Here is a 20,697-nt window from a genome sequence, read left to right on the forward strand (position 1 = left end):
TACCATGTTTGGTCTTTCATTAAAGCAAAAAGAAAAGAATATTGGAAAATGCCTTTTTTTATGACCATCTTTATTCATATACTCATGGCACAAGACATCCCAGTGAGCTGTGTGCATGCAGAGTACACAGGAATCAGATAGTGCAATTCTTATACAAGAAAAATTGCAACGTATAGTGCTGTTGAAATCAGTTAAAGAAGAATATTCTGTGGGCATAAAAGGAAAAAGCAAAAACAAAAATTAAAAAAAGGAGAGAAGTAAAAAACCTATGTAGCCAGGTAGCTATCACACTTAACATTAAAAAAGAAAAGCCTTCTTCCAAGGCCAAGACAAGACATTGTAAATTCAAGTGGTTTTTTTCCATCATCATAATTAGTACCCTGAAAAGAAAAAAAAAAAAAAAAAGAATGAAGAGATTTATTTAGAAAAACTGCAAATGACTCATTGAACCTGCATATCCTCCAGGATAAAGAACTTCTCAGCACAGAACTCTAAATGTGGTTTCCATGAGAACAGAGGCACATCATATTTTTAATGTCTTCTTTGAGGAAGCAATCTACATTTAAAATATGGAAACTAGCATTAGGGAGTTAAACCAAAGTTAAACTTAGGTTCATACTCCAGTGGAATACTTTTTCTTTGTAATAAGATATAGCCATTCTGTAATAGTACAAGAGGACAGTAGCTATGTTACTCCTTATTGTGCTGCATTCACCACATTCTGGAACAGCTGCATTCTTCCCAATAACAGCCATACTGAAAAAAAAAGTATTCAATTATTTAAACTCTACCCTATCAAACAAGTCTCAGAAATCAATTCAGCTCTACAACTCACATGTCCAGCAAGGAAAAGAACACCAACAGCTGAATTACACTACACTGATCCATGAGTTCCAAAAGCCAAATCTGAATTAATTCTTGCTACAAACAGCAAAGCAATCCCAAACACCAATGAAACAGAAGAAATTCGTTGGAGAAAATAGCATTTTAACTATTCAGAACTGGTACTTGATACAAAGTGGGGACTGACATTGCTGATCTGTGCCTATTCCCCTCCCTTTCAGAAATCAGATCAAAGTTCAAAGAGCACCTGACTGTGGGGTTTTTTGCAAGCTTGGTATCACCTGGGATATGTGGGGGGGTTTGACTTGTGAGACACCTACCTGGCTCCAGCCTGTGTTAATCCCAGGGTTCTGACTCATATTGCACAAGCCAAAATCCAATAGTTACAAATAACAAAGAATCAAGGAAGAATTCTTCCACAGTAGTGAGTGAAACTTTTTACAGTAGTGACAGAACAGTGCCAGAGTTCTGAAGAATAACTTGATAAAACGATCACAATTCCTGGTAGGTCAGACATCCAGATCAAAACTGGCACATGGAAAGCCTATTCTGAATGCTATGGGCTAACCCCCAGAGTACAAAGAGACATCAGTAAGCCAAGGGCCTTCAAACAGATAAAACAAAACATTCCACCCCCTGATAAAAAAAACCCTAAATCACCAGTGGGAAATACACTGAGGTATGTAAGCTTTGGAAGGGGTGAGCAAATGCCCTGGCTCCACGAACTGCAGCAATCCCCAGCTAAACCAGGGGATGTTTTAACAAACCCTAGATAGAAGTGAAGGAAACCAAGTCACATGTTAAGCAGACACTCAGAGGATGAGAAAATTCCCCATGTAAGCCTGTCTGGGATTTTTTGGTTTTCTTTAAAATCAGGCATTTAAAACCTGCCATTTCAAAGCCTAATTTCATGCTGTCCTCTTCAGTAGCACAGCACATTCATGACAAATGACTTCTGACCAGAAGAAAACACATTTGAAAAGCCTTTTCTAACTTGCTGGAAGAGCACAGGTGCCTCAGCAATATACACAAAGATGGACACACATCATCTGCTGCTGCTATTGGAAGACGTCCAAACAATGGCTTGGTAAAAATACTGTTACTCATAATAGAAAAATACTAGTCATCTTTTTGTCCAAAGCTGTTGTATTAAGAATTGAGTAAATTAACAACACAAATATAATATTAAGTGCTCATTTATCCTTACCTTCTTCTGCCTCATCCTCCTGGGATGACATAGGCCCTCCTCCACTTGTTGGGGTGACTAATTCTTCCTCTCTGGCAGATTCTCTTTGCAGGCTGACAACTTCATAAATTGCATCTCCAGCACTTGTATGGCTTTTTCCTTCCAACTAAATGAAAATATGGGTATGTATTAGTTGAAAAATAAGGCTATGAAAGGCTAAACAATAGTTTGGTCAGGACTGCCTCAGATTTCTTTGCCTTGGCAAAAATAGATAGTAGTATCTGACAGTTCTGTTTCTCTCAGTTTTACAGGTAGAACATATAAATAAAACTGCATTATTTCCAAAGCTGCCTCTTAACAACCATTTTCAGTATTGTTCAGAACAATGATTAAAAAAACATTCTATTTTAAACAGCTATAATGAGATTAAGTCAAAGAAATCTCAGCTAAAGAAAAGAGGAGAGAGCAAAGAGGGAAAATATTGGAGTAAGTGAAACAGGAACTGAATGCCTGAGGAGGGAAAAATAATGGTAGGAGTTTTTTTTTGCAGGTAAAGACAAGACTACAGAAAAACAAAACCTCACCCTTTTGAAAAGCCTTAAATTGTTAAAAGTTCTTTTTAATCCTTTACTCATTAAAAACCAGGAAAACGTAACCTTCTTCAGCAGAATATAATTTAAAATACACTCCTTCCAATGAGAAATGTAATGGAACTCCATGGCAGGGTATCTGGAACTAGATGATCTTGAAGGTCCCTGTGAACCCACACCACCCCATGATTCTATGACTTTCTCATGAAAAAAGTCAACTATAGCAGTTAACTATAGTTTAAGCAGTTGCAAGTTTTAAAATTAAAAGAGGATTCATTTTTCCTTTGAGTTACAGTTATGAACACAGTTATTTTTCAGTGACATTCAGTGATTACTATATTTTTAGAGAATTGTATACAACTGCAAACTAATGATAGTATTAAATGAAGCAGTCCAAAACACTGTGCTGTTTTTTCCTTTGTGCATCTTGACTAATCAGTTAAGATAAAGTAATTTTTGGAATATACTAAAATCATCAAATTAACCACGAAAAAGAACATAGTTTCAGTTAGAGTACCCTCAACTTGTTTGAAAAACAAATATGATAAAGTTTAAAGGCTCCACAATACCTGCTCTGGAGATACAGACAAACTACTGACTAACACTAGCAATTTCAGTCAGCTGGTGAAATTATGCAGATGAGCATCTCAAACAGGGACTGTTTGGACTGACAAAATATAAATTTTATAGTGAGAAACCTTTCCTCATTTATTTTAGATTAATAATTGAGACCCACTTCCCTTAAAGCAGAGGCTCCAATTATCAGCAGTTTTGCTGACTGAATTTCTCATGAAGTCAGTTTAATAAATTTTGGGGTGTAGGCATGAATAGCTTGCATTCTGTAAAAATTAAGAAGGATGACATTAGAGCCATTATCCCTGTTTTATTCTCACATAACACCATTATTGAGTAATTACAAAGTACTTGGTTAAATCAATCAAGTATTGATGGCACTAATGTTATTAACCATGGGTATCTATAGCTTTTATTTTTGAGAGAATAAGGCATGAGGTACTGTGGGTTTTGCTGTATCTTAAAATTATTACAAGTCTTCAGCTCCCTGCACATATGCTGCTTAACTGCAAGTCCCACCTGTATATAATGTAAAAAAATTGATTATTGGTTTTCTCTGAAGCACAAGCCCACCAATACAAGGACCATGTTCTAACAATGAAAACGTTCATGAACAATACAGTAAGATAGCTAGAAAGAACAATCCTAAATTACACATTAACCTGCATTTCTATCAGCTAGAAAGAACAATCCTAAATTACACATTAACCTGCATTTCTATCAGCTTTTATCATTCTTTACACCTGAGCACACCTTAGCCATCTCAGTTCAGACTATTAAATGTGCCTGAATCTTTCCTCAGAAGAGTTACAATTTTTCTAGAATCTACTTAACACTCAACTGTCTTCCCAAGAAGTTCCCAAATGGCTGATCCCACTGCCATCTGCAGAGTTATTTCTCAAGGATTAACAGTGCCCTGAAGTACAGGATCTCTCAAAGGTATTGTCAGGAACAGCTACTGCAATGCAAACTGTCCAACTGAGAATTGGTGAAATCAAGACTTGATTCAAGTCACCCAAAGAGATCCTGTCAACCACAGTCAGGATCTCACCTTCCAGAAGGATTACTAGGACTAAAAATATTCCTTTTACAAAGATCTGCACAACAGACTCTGAATTTTGCAGCAGGAAGAAATGCACATGTTTCTTCAGGGGAGGGAGGCATGTGTATGTTTGTCACATTATAAGGGGTGAGAAAAAGAAAGCATCCATATTACTCAATTAAAAGTGGTACAGTTGCAAGTGATTTAAAAGGCAAGCTGAACTGATAAGAGACAAGTATCGAACAGCTGAGAGCAGAATACTTTTTAAAATGTATTTTCTTTAATATCAAAATGCAGATATTCTTATTTGCATGTAACAGTCAGATTTCTCAGATTTCCTTAAATTCCAAGTTGCTATGCTAATCTCTAGAAGAAATACAGAAACAAGATTGCCTGAGATTTATTTACTCCTGAAGTTTTAAACACAGCAGCAATTTTCCCATGTAGCATCAACACAGCTTGGTTTTTTCAGACCTATTGCTGTGTCCCACAAAGAGATGGTAACTCAGATAATCCCATTAGGCTCAGTAAAATTAAATCACTGCTCTTTGGTTCCATTAGTCAAAGATCATGCACCACTGTTCCAATGCCCACAGTACAACTCTTCATTTTTTTGAGTCAATACCAAGACATAAGTCTTTGGAGAAAGCAGCTGAGCAGTGGCTGCAGGAGGATGCAGCTGCACATAATTCTACAGTGAATGGGCAGATCTATCTCTTGTATGTACTTCAGCCAGTGCCAAAATCAGAAGGGACCTGAGCTACAATCTTAACAGCCTCACTCTCTTATACCTCAGCATTAGGTTCCTTTGTCTTTAATGGGCCACATTCTTACAGCCATCTGCCCTCATACTGTAAATGTCAGTAGCCCATTGATTTTACAATGAACAGTTGTAGAATCATTGCCCAATTCTACCAGTCAAGTGGACTTCCTTTAGATGTCTTGCTTTAGAGATTGGAGAGAATTCAACAGGCAGGTTCAAAATAGTTTAAGCCCACAAAACCAATGAATTACAACTCACTATAATTCAGTTTACAAAGTGTGCTGGGCTTGGCTGGGTTAGAGTTATTTCCTTCACAGTGGCTGGTATGAAGCTGTGCTTTGGGCTTCTGCTGGTTAACACAGGGGACAACACAGCTTCTGCCCAGCAGCTGCTCACACAGAGTCAGGGCCTTTGCTGCTCTTCATCCCACCCCACCAACAAAAGGGCTTGAGGTGCACAGAAAGCAGGGAGGGGACACAGCCAGGAGAGCTAACCCCAACTGAACCAAGGGATGCTCCAGACTGTATGGCATCATGCCTGGCATGTAAAGTGAGGGAAAGAAGGAAGAAGGGGGTATGTTTGGAATGATGGCATCTGTCTTCCCAAGCCAGTGTTACACTGTTTCTCAGGGGACAGCCGAGAACCTGCCTGCCCATGGGAAATGGTGAATGAATTCCCTGTTTTGCTTTGCTTGAGCACACGGCTTTTGCTTTCCCTACTGAACTGTCTCCATCTCAACCCACGAGTTTTCTCACTTCGACTCTGCTGATTCTCTCCTCCATCCCACCATGGGGGAGTGAGCAAGTGGCTGTGTGGGCCTTACTTGCTAGCTGGGGTTAAACCATGACACAAAAGCACTGAAACCATACACATGCTACTTAATCCTTATGCATCAGAGCATCTCTGACAAATAGTTAAAAAGAAACAAACTGCTGAGGAACAGGTGCCATACTAACTTTCATAAAGGCCAAATTGGGACATAGGAGACAAATGTTCTAAATAAAAAAAAGCAGAGGCATTACCTGTTTTAGCTTCATATAGAAAGTTTCTGTGAAGGTTTTCCTGCTGAAGTACCAGAAGCGTTCATTAGCAGGATAGACACGCACCACGGTCTCCAGCAGAAAGCGGACTGGCTCCACCACTTCAGTAACAACCATGTCCACAGCCACAGTCATGAACACACGCTTATCTGAAACACAAACATGAGAAAAAATAGTCACAGTTCAGATTTGTAAACTGCTGTTCAAACTGAAAATCCTGTTTCATTAATGATTCCATTTGCACCCGTTTTATTTCTATGAGTTCTATGCCTTCCATGCCTGTTGCACAGAATGAAAGTGTGCATTAACCACCTGATAACTTCAAAAACAAAGATACTATCAACTTGTTTTAAAGACGGGGTGAGACATCATGCAAAGAAAACACCATTAAAGTACACAATCCCCATCTAACAAAAAGTGCATGCAGAGGATAAGGTCACACTGTGAAGCATAAGGAATGCTGTTATATGCTACATATATAGAAAACCCATCAGCAGTGACACTGGCTGTAGGCACTTGGAAATGCCTTTAAGCAAATGACCAGAGCTCTGCCTCAGGACAGAAAACAAACTCCAGATTTACATTCCAAGTTTTTAAATCCCATCAGAGAATGTAAGTTCCAGCAATAAGAAACTCTGCTACACAATCAAGCACTTGAATGCATCATTGTCAGCTGCCCCGAGACGAGACGCAGGGGATGAAATTTGTAATCAATTCACAACCAGAAGGAGGAGAACCCCAATGCCTGCTATTCGTACTGCTTTGCTGAGTACAACAATTTGCAAATGCTTAGAACCAAAAATCCCAATAAGCAGGGACAGGCACATCAGCCCCAAACACTAATGTAACATCTCCAAATCAGCACCACACCATTCTATGAACAGTTATTCACAGCTCTGTGTTGGGCGTGTTTATACAGAAAAATTCCTAGCAATGGACTCCTGGAACATAATGTTTCATGGACTTAGACATGCATCATACTTGCCAAGAGAAAGTGTACACACCAAACCCCTGCTGGGTAAAACAAATACACAGATTAGGTTCCACTACCTTTTGGAGTTTCCTCATTAAGTACCAGAAACATGGGTGCATTAGGATTCCACATTCCAGTAATGACATAAGCCTTCCCATCAGAACTCTTTCCCATGGATTCCTAAAATTAAAATTATACAGCATTGTATCACAGTCATGGTTTGAGATCAAAGAGATGGGGCATGGGACATGAGAAATAGTTCTAGGAACCTTAAAGAAAATGAATTAATGGAATGAACTATTACTAATATGAGGCAAGTACATGCTTCCTGAAGTTCTCTGGAACAGTCCCTATGAATCACACAGGCCTGTTTGGTAGCCTCTAAAGATAAAAGGAGACTGACGTTCCCTCTCTGCAATTCAGTTCGGGATATAAGAGTGACTGAGTTCTCCAGATTTAAATATGAAGAAAGGAGGTTGAAAGGAAATCACAAATGTCTATTTCTGTGCTACAGTCAATAAACAAACTAACAATTCATTAACTCCAGCAGTTAAATGTACCTGGAATGTGAACGTAAATTGAATTCAAGGTCGAGTAAAGACAGCAATTCAAATATAGTAAAAGGGTGTTGTATAGATTTATAGGAACAACAACACTCCAAAACTCATTATAATTTATTCTGTTTTTTAATCAAATAATAAAAAGGAAAAATCTGAGCTGAATTCAGCAAATAAAACCAGGGGAAAAAATGAGCTGGTAAATACAATCAGGCCAATAAATGAGTCTGACAAGAGAACTCAATACTGATAAACAGAGCCAGCAGCATGAGCACAGAAATGGACTAGGCAAAACAGGGACAACTGTAGAGCCACAAAAGGTCTCATAGGTTTAACTCTCCCAAATTTGCCCTAAACCAGGACACTCTAGCACTTCATAACTTGACAATGGCTATATTATCCACAGAGAGAAAGTAAATTGGTATTATATCAAAGAATCACACTGTTTTGCAGTTCTCTCAGAAGCTACTCTAAGAAACAGAATATTGTAGAGGACAAGTGAATACTTCAAACTCTGGGCAAGAATTTGAAATCAAATGAAGGAAACAAAGACAAAGTTTTCAGCCCCTTGGAAAAATAGCACACTGCTCTGGCACCCAAATATGAAAGCAATTATTTGCTCTAAATTTTTAGGGAACATACTTAACAGAATACAGAAATCTCAGTTATTTGTAACAACCTAATCTTTGCTTCACTAATTGAACAAAACCCAGATACCACAGGTTTTGACATTAATTGAAATGATTTGTCCATCTTATGATTGCAGATATCAAATCAAAGGATTTAAGAAACAAACAAAGCAAAAGATATTAAAAACTCATTTTGCTGGAGTTTGTTTTTTCTTTTTTTTCAAATCACCTTATTTAACAGGTTATTAGGGCTAAGTGTTACCATGTCTAGTAAATGCATGTCACTGTTCTTCACATTTCGTCCAGGGCTTAGCAACATCCCAAAGCACCTGTGAAGTTTATTTAAAACAACAACACAAAAAAAAAAATTAGCTTTTCACAATATGAGAGTCTTTGCTTGAACATAATGGACACCCACCTACTGCTTCTAATTTTAAGAGTACCTTTCAGAGAATTGTTTGCTATTGTTATGGCAACACTCAGGAAACAACACAATACATGTTACAGAAAAGACAATGAAATTATTTTCCAGAATGAAGATGGCAGAAACTAGCATCTGGCCTGTGAAAATTCAACTATTCCTCAAGACCATTTATAATAATGAGTTCAAAGATACGAACAACTCCTATACATTAGTATAGGAGACTGGCAGGATAATATTCATTCTCCCCAGTTTATTTTAAAAACTGTTCCTATGCAATTATAGGAAAAATACAAATTCATTCATTCTATTATCACATAGCATCATAGACCTTAAAAAAAAAAAACCCAAGAAACAACAATATGCTCAATTTTAAGACTTCATTTTACAATTTTTTAAAATCTGAATTTGTGTGATATACAGGGCCTTGAATTCCAGAATTCCAGTCCAATCATTTTACAAGAAAATGCTCTTGATATTTTTTAAGAGAAAAAAACAGCAAAAAAACTTCCTCAGACATTAGGATTTTCAAACTTCCTGACTACTGAAGGCACAAATCCAGGTCTGAGGTTTCTGCAAATCATCTCTTTCTCTCCTTTGATCATACTCCATTATGAATAAAAACACCAAACAGAATTATGTATTTGCAACAAACAGCAATCTGTCTTGCACAGGTTTTTAAAAAAACCTTAGATCTCAAATGAAAAAAGAAAAAAATTTGAAAGTAATTGCTGTTTGAAATACTATGGAAAATTGGGGTTGTAATTCAGAGGGTTTTGCTGGAAGAATTTTTCTTCTGTTTGGTTCTCTGATAATCAAACTGCTTTTTCTCACTGACTCTCAGAACTAAGTAATATGCTGAACAATATTGCTTGGACATATGGACACCAACAACTAAAATTTTAGTAACATTCTTAACTGTAAAAGTCTCAAGATATGCAATTACTACCCCACCTAGCTTTCTCCTATTACATTAGGGGTAAATTACTTAACAGTAAATACATCCACAACAGTATTTCCCATTCTCCATACTCTTTCACTACTAGAATCACAAAAATCTTAGTGGTAAATAAACCAGTAGACAACGATTTTGATTTATCTTCATCCATAATGCAGTGCCATGTAAATCACCCAAGGCAGCTCAGATCCAGGATTTGGATTTAGCCACACAAGCCAGATTCCCTGAGAGACTAATTCAACTGGGCAGAACCTAACAGCATACTTACTACTTCTTGTTCCTGGGGCAGAAATAGCTCTGAGAGGGCTGCAATTGATAGTAGTAAGGGGATCACCAGCTCCTGGTACTGTTGCTACAGAGACATGTAAGGCCAAGATGCAGAGGCAGGCCAAATATCTGTGCCTCTGAAAGACAACAGCTCCCAGATGCTGCTGCTGCTGTGTATCACTCACGTGTACACAAGTTCTGATGTGTGACAGCCAAAACTGTTGGGAAGTACGTTTCCAAAAGAATGGGAATCAGGAACAAGTAACCCCTGCCTCTTACAGAAGCAGACTTATGATGCCCAGCAGCATCCTGCTGCAAGAAGAGTCAGGGCTTCTCTTCCCTCTTATTTCAAACAGGAAAATCAGTTCAAGCCAGGTCAGGACTCTCACTTGCAGAAGATGGATTTTACAGAAACAGTTGTCAGCACATTCAGCCTCCAACATGATGGGGGGCTCAACCACACAGCCAGGATTTAAAATGACCTGCACAGACTGTGGGCCTCAGCCTCACTCAGACCTGCTGGATTTCTGCACTTAAAGGTGGCTACCAAGCAGCTCTGTGCAACTGCACATACTGCACTACTTTCTACACCAGCAAGAAAAAAAAAAAAAAAAGGAACTGTAATTGTTATTCATCAAAGTATATTTTCATTTATAAAAATACAAATGCTACCCATGGATAAGGCTGATAACCCCATGACAGGACAAGGGGGAATGGCTTCACACTGTCAGAGGGCAGGATTACATCAGATATTAGGAATAATTTCTTCCCTGTAAGGATGGTGAGGGCCTGCCACAGGCTGCCTAGAGAAGCTGTGGTTACTCCATCCCTGGAAGTGTTCAGGGCCAGGCTGGACAGGGCTTGAAACAACCTGGTCTAGTGGAAGGTATCCCTGCCCATGACAGAGCAGGGTGATCTTTAAGGTCCCTTCCAACCCACACCATTCTGGTATTTTGTGATCTTGAAGAGTTTCCACTACTAAAGAGAAACCAATCAGTACTTTGTAATTCAGTTCAAGGACACCAGTCTAGACTTTAACCTAAGTATATCTACAAAACTCCGGATTCACTCTCCTGTATGACTAGTAGCAAACTATACCAAAAGATCACTGTATTGAGAAGGGTCTCAGTCCTTCAATCTCTGAGAATGAAAGGCTATTTCACTCTTAAAACATCTTCCTTAAATCTCCTGACCATTAACCAGAATTTTCTTCCTGAATCCTATAAACAACTGAGACTTGACATCCCCCATTGTGGGACTGAACCTATGCAGTGCCACACATGACTCAAAAATTAACATCTTCTCTTCAGCTGCTTTGATCCAAATAAAAACTGGCAAAACCCAGGTCAAACAGGGCACAAGAGCAGGAAGGGCCAAAGTAATGCATGAGAGTAACTTTCTGCATCACCCTGACCCAACCCCAGGCTCTGTCTGAATGCCAGGAGGGAGCACTTTCTCTGAGCAGCAACCAAGTTTGATCTCCTGAAACCATGACAACAGATTTAAAAAAAATCTTTAGACCAGGGACCAAATTTCTTCAGAAATATTTTTTTGCATTGTAATTTCCACTTGGAAATACTTTTGAAGACTAAATATCCCAGAAGCTCAGTCTGATATAACTTGCATTCATCTTTCACCAGTTTTGAATTTTAATCTTATCAGGGGTAAGTACATAAAATTACTTACAAGCCTGTGTATGTCATTAAATAACTTTTACACAGCAAAGCTTGTGGCAATAAAAATAACATCCCCAACTGAATATTCGAAACACCACCAAAATAAAAGCTAATTTCTAAGAAAGGTAATTTTATGTTGGGGAGAAAAGCACTATGCTTTTCCTAAGTGCCTCATTAATTGAATCCTGAAGGCAAAACTGTTTAATTTAAAATTACACTGAAAACAGATTTTTTTTTTTAAGTCAATGAGCAGCAAAAGCCTAATTTTACAACACAGAAACAATGAAAAAAATTTCTACTGTATATTCCTTGTCTAAAACGTTAGTTTCCATTCTGAAGTAAAAGCTTGAAACCGAGTCAAGAGATCAGTCAGGTTTTGGGAGGGTTGGGGGCAGGTTTTCTTGATGCTCCTTTTAGCTTGAGTTTCCTTTTCACTAGAACCGAATTCTCCCGTTGTTACTCTTTTGCCAAGATTGCCACCTGGTGGCACTAATTCTGTTGTGCAATCATACTTTGTGTTATTGGTACATTTTTTTCTATCACATAACTTGCCAAGTCACAGAAAACTACATTAAATACCATTCTTTCAAAAATCTAACCTTCATCATTTTTGTAAGATTTTTACCTTTCAATGACCAGTTCTTTGTTGGAAAGTTGCTGAACTGTGATCACCACTTTCTTCTCAATTCCCTGTTTAAGCTTGAAGTACAATTTATCTCTATCCTTTGGCACAGGGCTAAAAGAACAGAAAAATCCTTCAGCAGGTATAGAACATGAACTGTTAAATACAGGAAAGAGTTTATGCTTTCTAAATTTTAAATTAATTCAAAATTCATTAGATTAAAAAAAAAAAAAACCAACATCAAAAGAGACCACTAGACTGTATTTACTCAAGAAACTTAGTTTGATTAAAGTTTTTAAAAGACTTCTTTCTATCTTTTCAATTTGCACAGGCATCCATTGAGCATCCCTAAAAGAAATGATGCAGTGAAAAGAAATTCACTTGAAGAAGGTATTCTGAATTGTTATCTTTTTACAGAAAAAATACAAAGAAAATTGTAAATCAAAAGAGCAGCTTCCTATTTACAGCATGTCTCATGAAAAGAGGTCAAATGAATTTTGTTGCAACACAGGAGCTGTGCGTGCGGGAAGTAGCTGTGTCCTTTTTCCAAAGAGATTTCTGCTTTTCCCTTTCCATTCTGATTACCTAAAATTTCCTTTTCCATCATCTTCTTTGACTTCTAAGGAGACACTGAAAGTGTACACATCACTGTCTGGTGTGGGAAGAACAAAGTCCTTCACGTGATCAGATGCTTGTTTGGAAGAACGTTTGAATGCTGTGGAGAAACTATACAAAATTCGGCTGACCTGCAGAAAAGCAAAATCATTAATATTCTGATTAAAAATAAGGGTGCTTGTAATGAGGCACTGTGAGGTTTTTGAAGGTCAAAAATCACTTGCCTCTTATACTGAACACAAATCATGCCTCATGTAACACAAAGCACTCAACATCACGTGTTCAATAACCAAGCCATTTCAGTAACAACATCTCCTATTTCCATTCCTGATACATGTCCTGCTCATGTCATGCTCAGTGAGTTAATATTAATATAAATTAGAGATTAGGAATGCAGCTCATTGGAGGACCTGCATAATGTACTTTTCAAGTTGTGTTTTTAACAACACAACATACAGCTCGCTCTGGCAGATGTCAAAACCCAAGGAAATTTCTTCTTCAGCGTCTCTTTTTCCACCCTAAAAAGTCCTTTTCTCCCAGACTATCACACAGCTCTTCCTAAAATATTTAGGGGAGAGTACTGTAACATGGTACCTTTTAATTCCAAAGGTATACATTGCAAATTCAGTATGAAACACACCTAAATGAGGCCTGCAAAAGCCGCAGATGAGGCTTTCCAGATCTTCCCAGTACAGCGCACTTTGGAATTTTGTTGAAATACTAAAAGCAAAAACTTAAAATCATAATATTCATGTGTGACTAGCTGCACATTCTGCAAAACTCATTCATATGTGCTAACACGTTTTTCAAGGCACTATGACCTTTTGGGTCATAGAGGTTGGGAGTGACCTCTTCAAACAATGCTTGAATCTTTTCTCCAGTCACTGTGCACCACAGAATACTTACAGCTTCTTTAATCTCACAGGAGAAAACATGGATCTGGAACTCTTCTGTCCCACAGCTGCTCTCAGTAAATGCAAAGCAGTCACTCTCTGAAGTTCCATTTTGCCCCCTCACACAAAACAACACCTTATAGATGGGAAATGAGGCTATCTCCAAATTGCTCAATTGATTAATTATTCTGGCAAGAAAAGGAACAGGGAAGATCAAAGGAACATGTCAGTAAAACAGGCCTACCTAAAAGGCTTTTCTGCAAGTAGATAAACAAGGATCTAAACTCTAATTATTGCTAAATTCAAATAGATGAGATGGGCAGCAGGAACAGACATGTTATGCTTTACAAATTTAAGGTGTAAATGTTCCTGGTTGTAACATTGACTTAATTTCTTTTATATGCCATAATACAGACCTCTACAGTACCTCTAGATCAGACAGTAAACAACTGCCATTGTGAAAAACACAAAAGAAGAAATGTAGAAACCACAGAAAACAATAAAAAATGTGATTTTTATACAAAAATCAAAGAAAATGCAACATTAAAAAGAAATTTAAATATCTGTTTAAGAAATCATTATGAAAACAATTTCAGAATCAACAGGACTATACAGCTTAGCAAACACTGCCACATTCAGGTGAGTATTTATCACAAATCTAAGACCTCATGCAAGATTTTAAAATACTCTCAAACATAGAACCAAAGAATATTTCAGAAACTTAAAAGAAGGAGTGGTGTTTCAGAACAGACTGGTGGATAGTGACTTTTAAAGAATAACAAATGTTCTCCTCTATCTTTTCACTACTTGTCCATATGCACATCCACATCAATGACCAATAAACATTAGTCACCTAAAAACCCAAGTCTGTAACAATAAAAATATAGGCCTAAAGGCAAGAAGAGCCCTGGGAGGATTCAGCACACTAATTCTGGTGGGACATGATAACTGGAACCTCAGAGGACAAGTATTCAGACACCAGGTATGAACACACTCCTCAAAGCCAACACTAGTATCACCTAAGCTTTGATGGAATGTGCTTTGATGGAACGTGTGGATTCAACTTCTCAGTTCTGTGCAGGTTCTTAGGCAGTCCCACATTTACTGATCTCCTCTGAAATTAAAGATCAAAAGAACCTGCTGTTTCATTTGCAAAACAACCCTCCTGAATGGCCACATTGAGTAAAAAACTTAGGCACCTTACACCTTGTGTCCGGGTGACTGGTGCTGTTGTAGAAGTACACAAATGAAATATTTTCTTATGTCAAATGAAACTCAAATTAGGTTCAAAGGAAAAAATGGAAGAAAATAATAAATATTCTTGAAGGTTCTTCTCTTCCTCCACAAGATGAGTAAACACAGCTCAGGCAAGGAAGGAAATCTAAACATATCCTTCAGGTACCTTGATATCAGAGCTTTAAAATAAACATCTTAGATACTGAGATGTTCCCTACTTCTGGATGCAAAAATGCTACAGGTGCACGTTTAGCATGCCCTGATCAAGAACCCTTGACTCCCTCAGCACTAATTAAAAGACCATTCTCACATGGGAAAAGAATCTTTTCTAGTATCTGGAGACTGCCAGCACTGGCATCATGAGGCAAACATGGGTCAGAGCTGCCTTCTGCACAGCAATGACTGGAAGCAGAGACTGGCACCTCAGCTCTGAAGCACAGATGGGAGAGTCTAAGCTGACACTTCTGCAGCAAAGCCAAGGCCAGAAGGACTCCTGCAACACATGGACCTTAGAAGAGTTGACAGACTAGGGAGGTCAGGAGAGTACAGGTATTACCAGCTCTGCCCTTCCAGTATCTCTATTATCATATTTGAGCAGATATTAAGGTAGAAAGAGATGCTTTTGCTGACACGGTGTGGTAACTGGTACCACCAGCCATGCACTGCATGGTAAATCTGAGCACACATTTTGCTGCTTCAGAGGAATTTCTCAAAATTAACTGTCTTCAGCAAGAACCTCAGGCACAAATCCAGCAATTCTACTTCCCTGTGCAAGTAACAAAGTGAGAAACCACTTCTTATGTGTGTCTGCTTAAGCAACAAATGAAAACTCTTGTGTGTTACCTTACAGAGCCTTCTGGAATGTTTGGAACATAGAGCGTGACAGGTAAAGGGGCTTGACTTGAGGACTTCATGCTTGCCATGGCTTGTAGAGCTTCTGGTTCATTCCGTGGGGCTGACACCTTTGTACAACCCAAATAAGTCAGTTTGTTAAACAACACACTGTCCTCTTCCAAGGGTTCACTGGGAGAAGATGGCCTCGGTGCAGAGATTTCTGAAAATGAAGAAAATGCTTCTTCAGCCATTTGCTTCTATTTTTACCCATTTTTTATTTCCAGTGAGTTCCACAGCAAAATCTCCTACATTTTCCAGGAATGGACATGAGAGCAGACAGTTCAGCTCCAATAGCATGAAATCCATTTGGCAGCTTAATATTACTGTGAAGTCTGTTCTAATCTAATTCATGTTTCCAAGGGTGGCATGGGGACAAACTGCATTTTTAGTCTCTTTAGCACCACAGGAACACAGCACAGACATTCTGAACCTTTTTAAGCAGTCACAGAATCACAGAACATTAAAGGGCTGGAATGGACCTTGAAGATCACCTAGCCCTGACCCTTCTGTGTGCCCTGTTATTTATAATTCTTATTACTAGAGCTGATACTGCTACAATACTTAGAATCACGAAGGCTGTAAAACTGAATTATTCCTGTTGGGGCTGGAGTGGGTGAGAGAAACATGTCTACAAGTATTTCTTTGTTCATTCATGCTAAGGGTTGGGTTCTGTCTGAAGAATGTCAAGCAGGAAAACAGTAAGGTAAGTTTCTCAGAAATACAGCAGACATATAATTAAGGGATGGGTGTTTCCATTTCATATAAGCTATCTTATTCTACCACAAGAACATATTTATTTTATTTCCAACAGATGCTATGGGAATTAGCTGACAGAATACCACAGAAGTGCCCTGCATGCTATTGAGGTAAAAAGAATTATAGTTTAAAGCACAAAAAGGTGACCACAGCCTTCTATCCCTAATATATGTAACAGAATACATGTATTTTTATATTGCAGGCTTTTCACATGTATCTAAAAAAGCTATACTATATTTTACTTAAAATATATACAAAATAGTTTACATTAAAAGCTTTCAGTCCTCCCCTTTTCATGAAAGCTTCAAATACCAGGCAAGTACCACAATCATTCCTAGCAAATACCAAATCCTAAGCTAGCCTTACTGCTATGTGGTGACACCATCAGAGATGGACAATTCAATCAGTTTGCTCAGGGCATATTTCATTTGCAGGTAGAACTATCCATGAGCACTGCCCTGAAACTTCTTGAGCTCCAGCAGCAGCAGATCCACCTCAACTGTCATCCACTCAGCAACTCATACAATCCTTAGTCCCAACTAATCCTTGGCTGAAGACAAAATGAACATTATCTTGACCAAAGCAGAGCAGCTAAGTTATCAGTCTGATGATAACCTATTCTTATCCATAATCTTCAACTAAGAGGAGGCCCCGAGGGTACTCTCCAACATAATTCTGGAATGAAGCTGTGGAAAGCTTTATATTTTAGGGTTAACTTGAAACTGCACAAAGAAAAAACCTGCCATGTGTGATGAAGAGGGAAAGCACTCAGGCAATACCTGTAGCAGAGGGGTCTAAAACAAGCTGCAAAGATGGCTGGGTTGTTTGTCCTGCTGACCCATCTGCAGCTGCCTGGCCACTGCCATCACTGAATCCTTCTGGGAGTGCAGTGACATACTGGTCCTTCTCAGAATCCCGCAGTATCTCTTCCATTGCCTTCTCCAACTCCTCATCTCCATCTGAAAATACCTGTAAGCAGAAGGAGATGACATTTTTTGAAGGTACTTGTAGTTTTACTTTCACTATCAGTTTTCAAGTATATAGTCTTACTAATGGCAAAAGTTAAGAAACTTTGCTGAATGAGACAACAAATCAAGAATCAATAAAATTGAATCAAATATAATCCAGTGTCAGATCCCCTTACATAAAATGCAGATGTTCTCATTGCTAATCCAAAAAACATCCATCAAAAAACTACAGGCTTCTCTTAGAATAACAGATTTGTGTATTTAGAGCCTCCATCCAGACTAGAGATCAACAGACTTTGCTATAATTAGTCTTAAAGAAAATTTTACTTTCTTAGTTATATCCAGTCCATTTCAGCTGCTTCACCAATTTTCCTACACATAAGAGTGGTGCAAGCCTAAGGAAACAAAAAAAAATTGGAGCTACACACTCCTTAAAAGAAAAATAGAATCTTTCACAAGTACCAGCTTTTCAGACAAAAGAAAACCATGGCCAAGGCTGCATCATGGATTCTGCCTCCAGTCCACCAGCCTCTTTCCAGATTAAAGAAGCAGATAATATCTAATATTTACAGCTGATAATTTCTGTCTGTAACTGTCAAACAGTACAGCAAAGACAGACTAGGTACTTGCTGTCACTTCAGGGGGAACAAAGTCCTATTGTTCCAAGCAGACCAAAACCAGCTACTACAGCTTAAATGGCAAAATTTGTATTTAACCTATCAGCTGTCACCCAAGTGCTAAAATATTCTGCTATTTAGAGGTGGAAATCTCTTAGAAAAGGTCTTACTCATGCCTAAAGTAGCACTAAGCAGGAAAACTAAATTAGAAAATAAAGTACAAGACATGGTGTAAACCATTCCTACATAGTCCAATTACATGCTTTTAAGATAACAGTCTCTGATCCCTCAATAAAGAATATTAAGCTTTAAAAAAAATCTCATTCTTTGTAAACTCCTTTACTAATGCATAGATCCACAGAATACAACAAAGCTAACCCCCAAAGAAATTATTAAAAGAAAACCTGAACTGCCACTTTTGGACAGGTTTGCTTAATCCAAGCTGTTAATTTCACTGGTAGCTAGCGAGGACAAAAATTGCAGTCTAAGACTCTCCTCAAGCACACACTAATTATGCACTCTTTTCATCAATACAAACCTTGCAACACGTTTAAAAATAAAATCACAGCAAACCTTTAGCTGTGGCTTCTCATCATTTCCAGATGCATCCTCAGATTTCTGATGAACCAAGACAAATTCTTCATTTATTAATGCGGATACAGTCTCAGGAATCCTGCTGGCTTTGCTAAATGATGTTTTGACTTCCATCTCAGGTCACTATTCTCCTCCTGCCACCAGAATCTATGAATGAAAAAAAAAATTAGTTTTGATGCTGTACACAGTATGTTATAGGCATAATATAAAGTTATTGTGGAATAATACTTAAAGTTATACTACTGTATTATACTGTATTTCTCAAACTCTGATTTTATTGGTATAAGCAATCTTATGATTTTTAGGTTGGTGTTTACAAATCCTATGATTTAACAGCAGTGGCTGTTATCTATGCATATAAATAACATATGAAGAGGTTCACCCCAGAGCTCTGACTTCCCCTGTTTTTAATCTTCCAGAGTCTGCTTCCTCTACCTCCCTAATTTGTGCCCTCGGTTCTCCCTCATACAGGTATTTTCCTCATCCAGAGCGTCACAAAGATCATGTGAAGATACAGATTACCTGAAGACTAACTTTCCAAAAGCTGCATACTAAGTGTACGCTCTCCATATAAAAGCATTCCTTAGCAAACACTTATGTTAGGGGCTTTTGTTATCCTTTATATCTATAGGTGGTGAAGTCAAAAGTGATACTGAACCACAATCAGATCCTTCTCACCTAATTTCCCTGAAACCACCTGCAGCAGTTAAAATTAACAACACAATTTGAAAATATAAACATAAGTAATATAAACATAAATATTAAATTATAAAATATAAACAACGAAGCTATAAATAAACAACCAATAACAAGTTTTCCCATCTCTGCACAGGGAAAAAAAAATCTAGAAACAAAGAGAAAGGGCAAAATAATGTTCAGCCTATACATTACAAGTTCCTATAAAAATACAGAGCTGAAACATTCCAAGCATGCCAGCATGAGGATATCTATTGTAGGTATCCACCAAATAAAGCCAGCATGACCTACATTAACGCACAATGTCTCCCTTCACTCCTGAGAGAATGAAGAGCTGAATCTTAGACTTTTTGTATTTTAAATGCATCTATTTTTATATTTTCTGCGTCAAAAAGGGGAAAATATATTTTCAGACTTCATAAAAGAGCATGCACTTCTGCACATGGTCCACTTCCAGTTTCCTGAAAAGTACTGCTCTGGCTGAGTGTGGGACATCTTGTGCTTAGGAGTCAGAGTTCAGGCGAGTCACACACAGCACAGGGGGGAAAATCTGTGACTGTCACCTCTGGGAGGCTGCAAGGTGCCCAAGGAGGAACAGCTCAAACCACATCTGCTATGAGCAGGAACAAGAAGAGGAAGTTTCACCCTGCCCTTCCCAGCAGCACCAAGGAGCAGAACTGCACCACTCTTGCTTCTCTTCCAATACCAGCCACCAAGTGATCAAGACAAGAATGCTGACTTAGGTCTAGCTATTGGGAACCAGAAAAACAGCACATAAAAGAACAAAGACATGTGTGTCCTCCACCATTCTGAACAGGTGTTACTTATGATGTTAGCAGGAACAGAAAGCTGAGCAATTTCAAACCAGAAAAGCAAGTGTGGGAACTAGACAACTTTCAATACTGTAGTATTTTCTATCATTTTTGAAACTATAGTCAAAATGCTTTTGCCCTTTCAAAGACTTAGCTTAGCATAACTTACATACAGCTCCTCAAGAACCTTTTCTCCCTAACCAGTTTTACTCAGCAACCCAGTGAGGGTATTACACGTAGGAATCCCAGAAAAAAGAATTCAAGTTCTTTAGATAAGTGACTTGTACAGCATAAAAACTCATTAGAAGCCACCTTATAAAAAAGCCTCTAAACAACAGCTGGGATATTCAGAGAGTGGCTACAAATCTGGATGAGCAGTTTCACAAACTCGGATACCATTCATATCTCCAGACCAACCACAAACACGAATATTTTTCTGACAAATGATGTAAGCCGAGTTCCACCCAGTCCACACA

The 20,697-nt window shown here is 38.2% G+C and overlaps 1 protein-coding gene across 4 annotated transcripts in view; it reads right to left on the bottom strand.

Moving 5' to 3' along the window:
- Window positions 1-20,697, bottom strand: part of RABGAP1L (RAB GTPase activating protein 1 like) — a 224,425-nt gene that overhangs the window by 192,378 nt on the left and 11,350 nt on the right. For all 4 annotated transcript variants that reach the window (XM_068199461.1, XM_068199460.1, XM_068199462.1 and 1 more), the window contains exons 2-11: window positions 18,693-18,860; window positions 17,314-17,503; window positions 15,728-15,938; window positions 13,662-13,836; window positions 12,726-12,886; window positions 12,144-12,254; window positions 8,459-8,525; window positions 7,088-7,190; window positions 6,020-6,186; window positions 2,051-2,195 (exon numbers count right to left, since the gene is read on the bottom strand). In XM_068199461.1, the coding sequence (XP_068055562.1) occupies window positions 2,051-2,195; window positions 6,020-6,186; window positions 7,088-7,190; window positions 8,459-8,525; window positions 12,144-12,254; window positions 12,726-12,886; window positions 13,662-13,836; window positions 15,728-15,938; window positions 17,314-17,503; window positions 18,693-18,827 (1,465 nt within the window). In that variant the 5' untranslated portion in view covers window positions 18,828-18,860. The remainder of the gene's footprint in view (window positions 1-2,050; window positions 2,196-6,019; window positions 6,187-7,087; window positions 7,191-8,458; window positions 8,526-12,143; window positions 12,255-12,725; window positions 12,887-13,661; window positions 13,837-15,727; window positions 15,939-17,313; window positions 17,504-18,692; window positions 18,861-20,697) is intronic.

Source organism: Anomalospiza imberbis, chromosome 9 (assembly GCF_031753505.1).
Source record: "Anomalospiza imberbis isolate Cuckoo-Finch-1a 21T00152 chromosome 9, ASM3175350v1, whole genome shotgun sequence".
NCBI classification, from domain to species: domain Eukaryota; kingdom Metazoa; phylum Chordata; class Aves; order Passeriformes; family Viduidae; genus Anomalospiza; species Anomalospiza imberbis.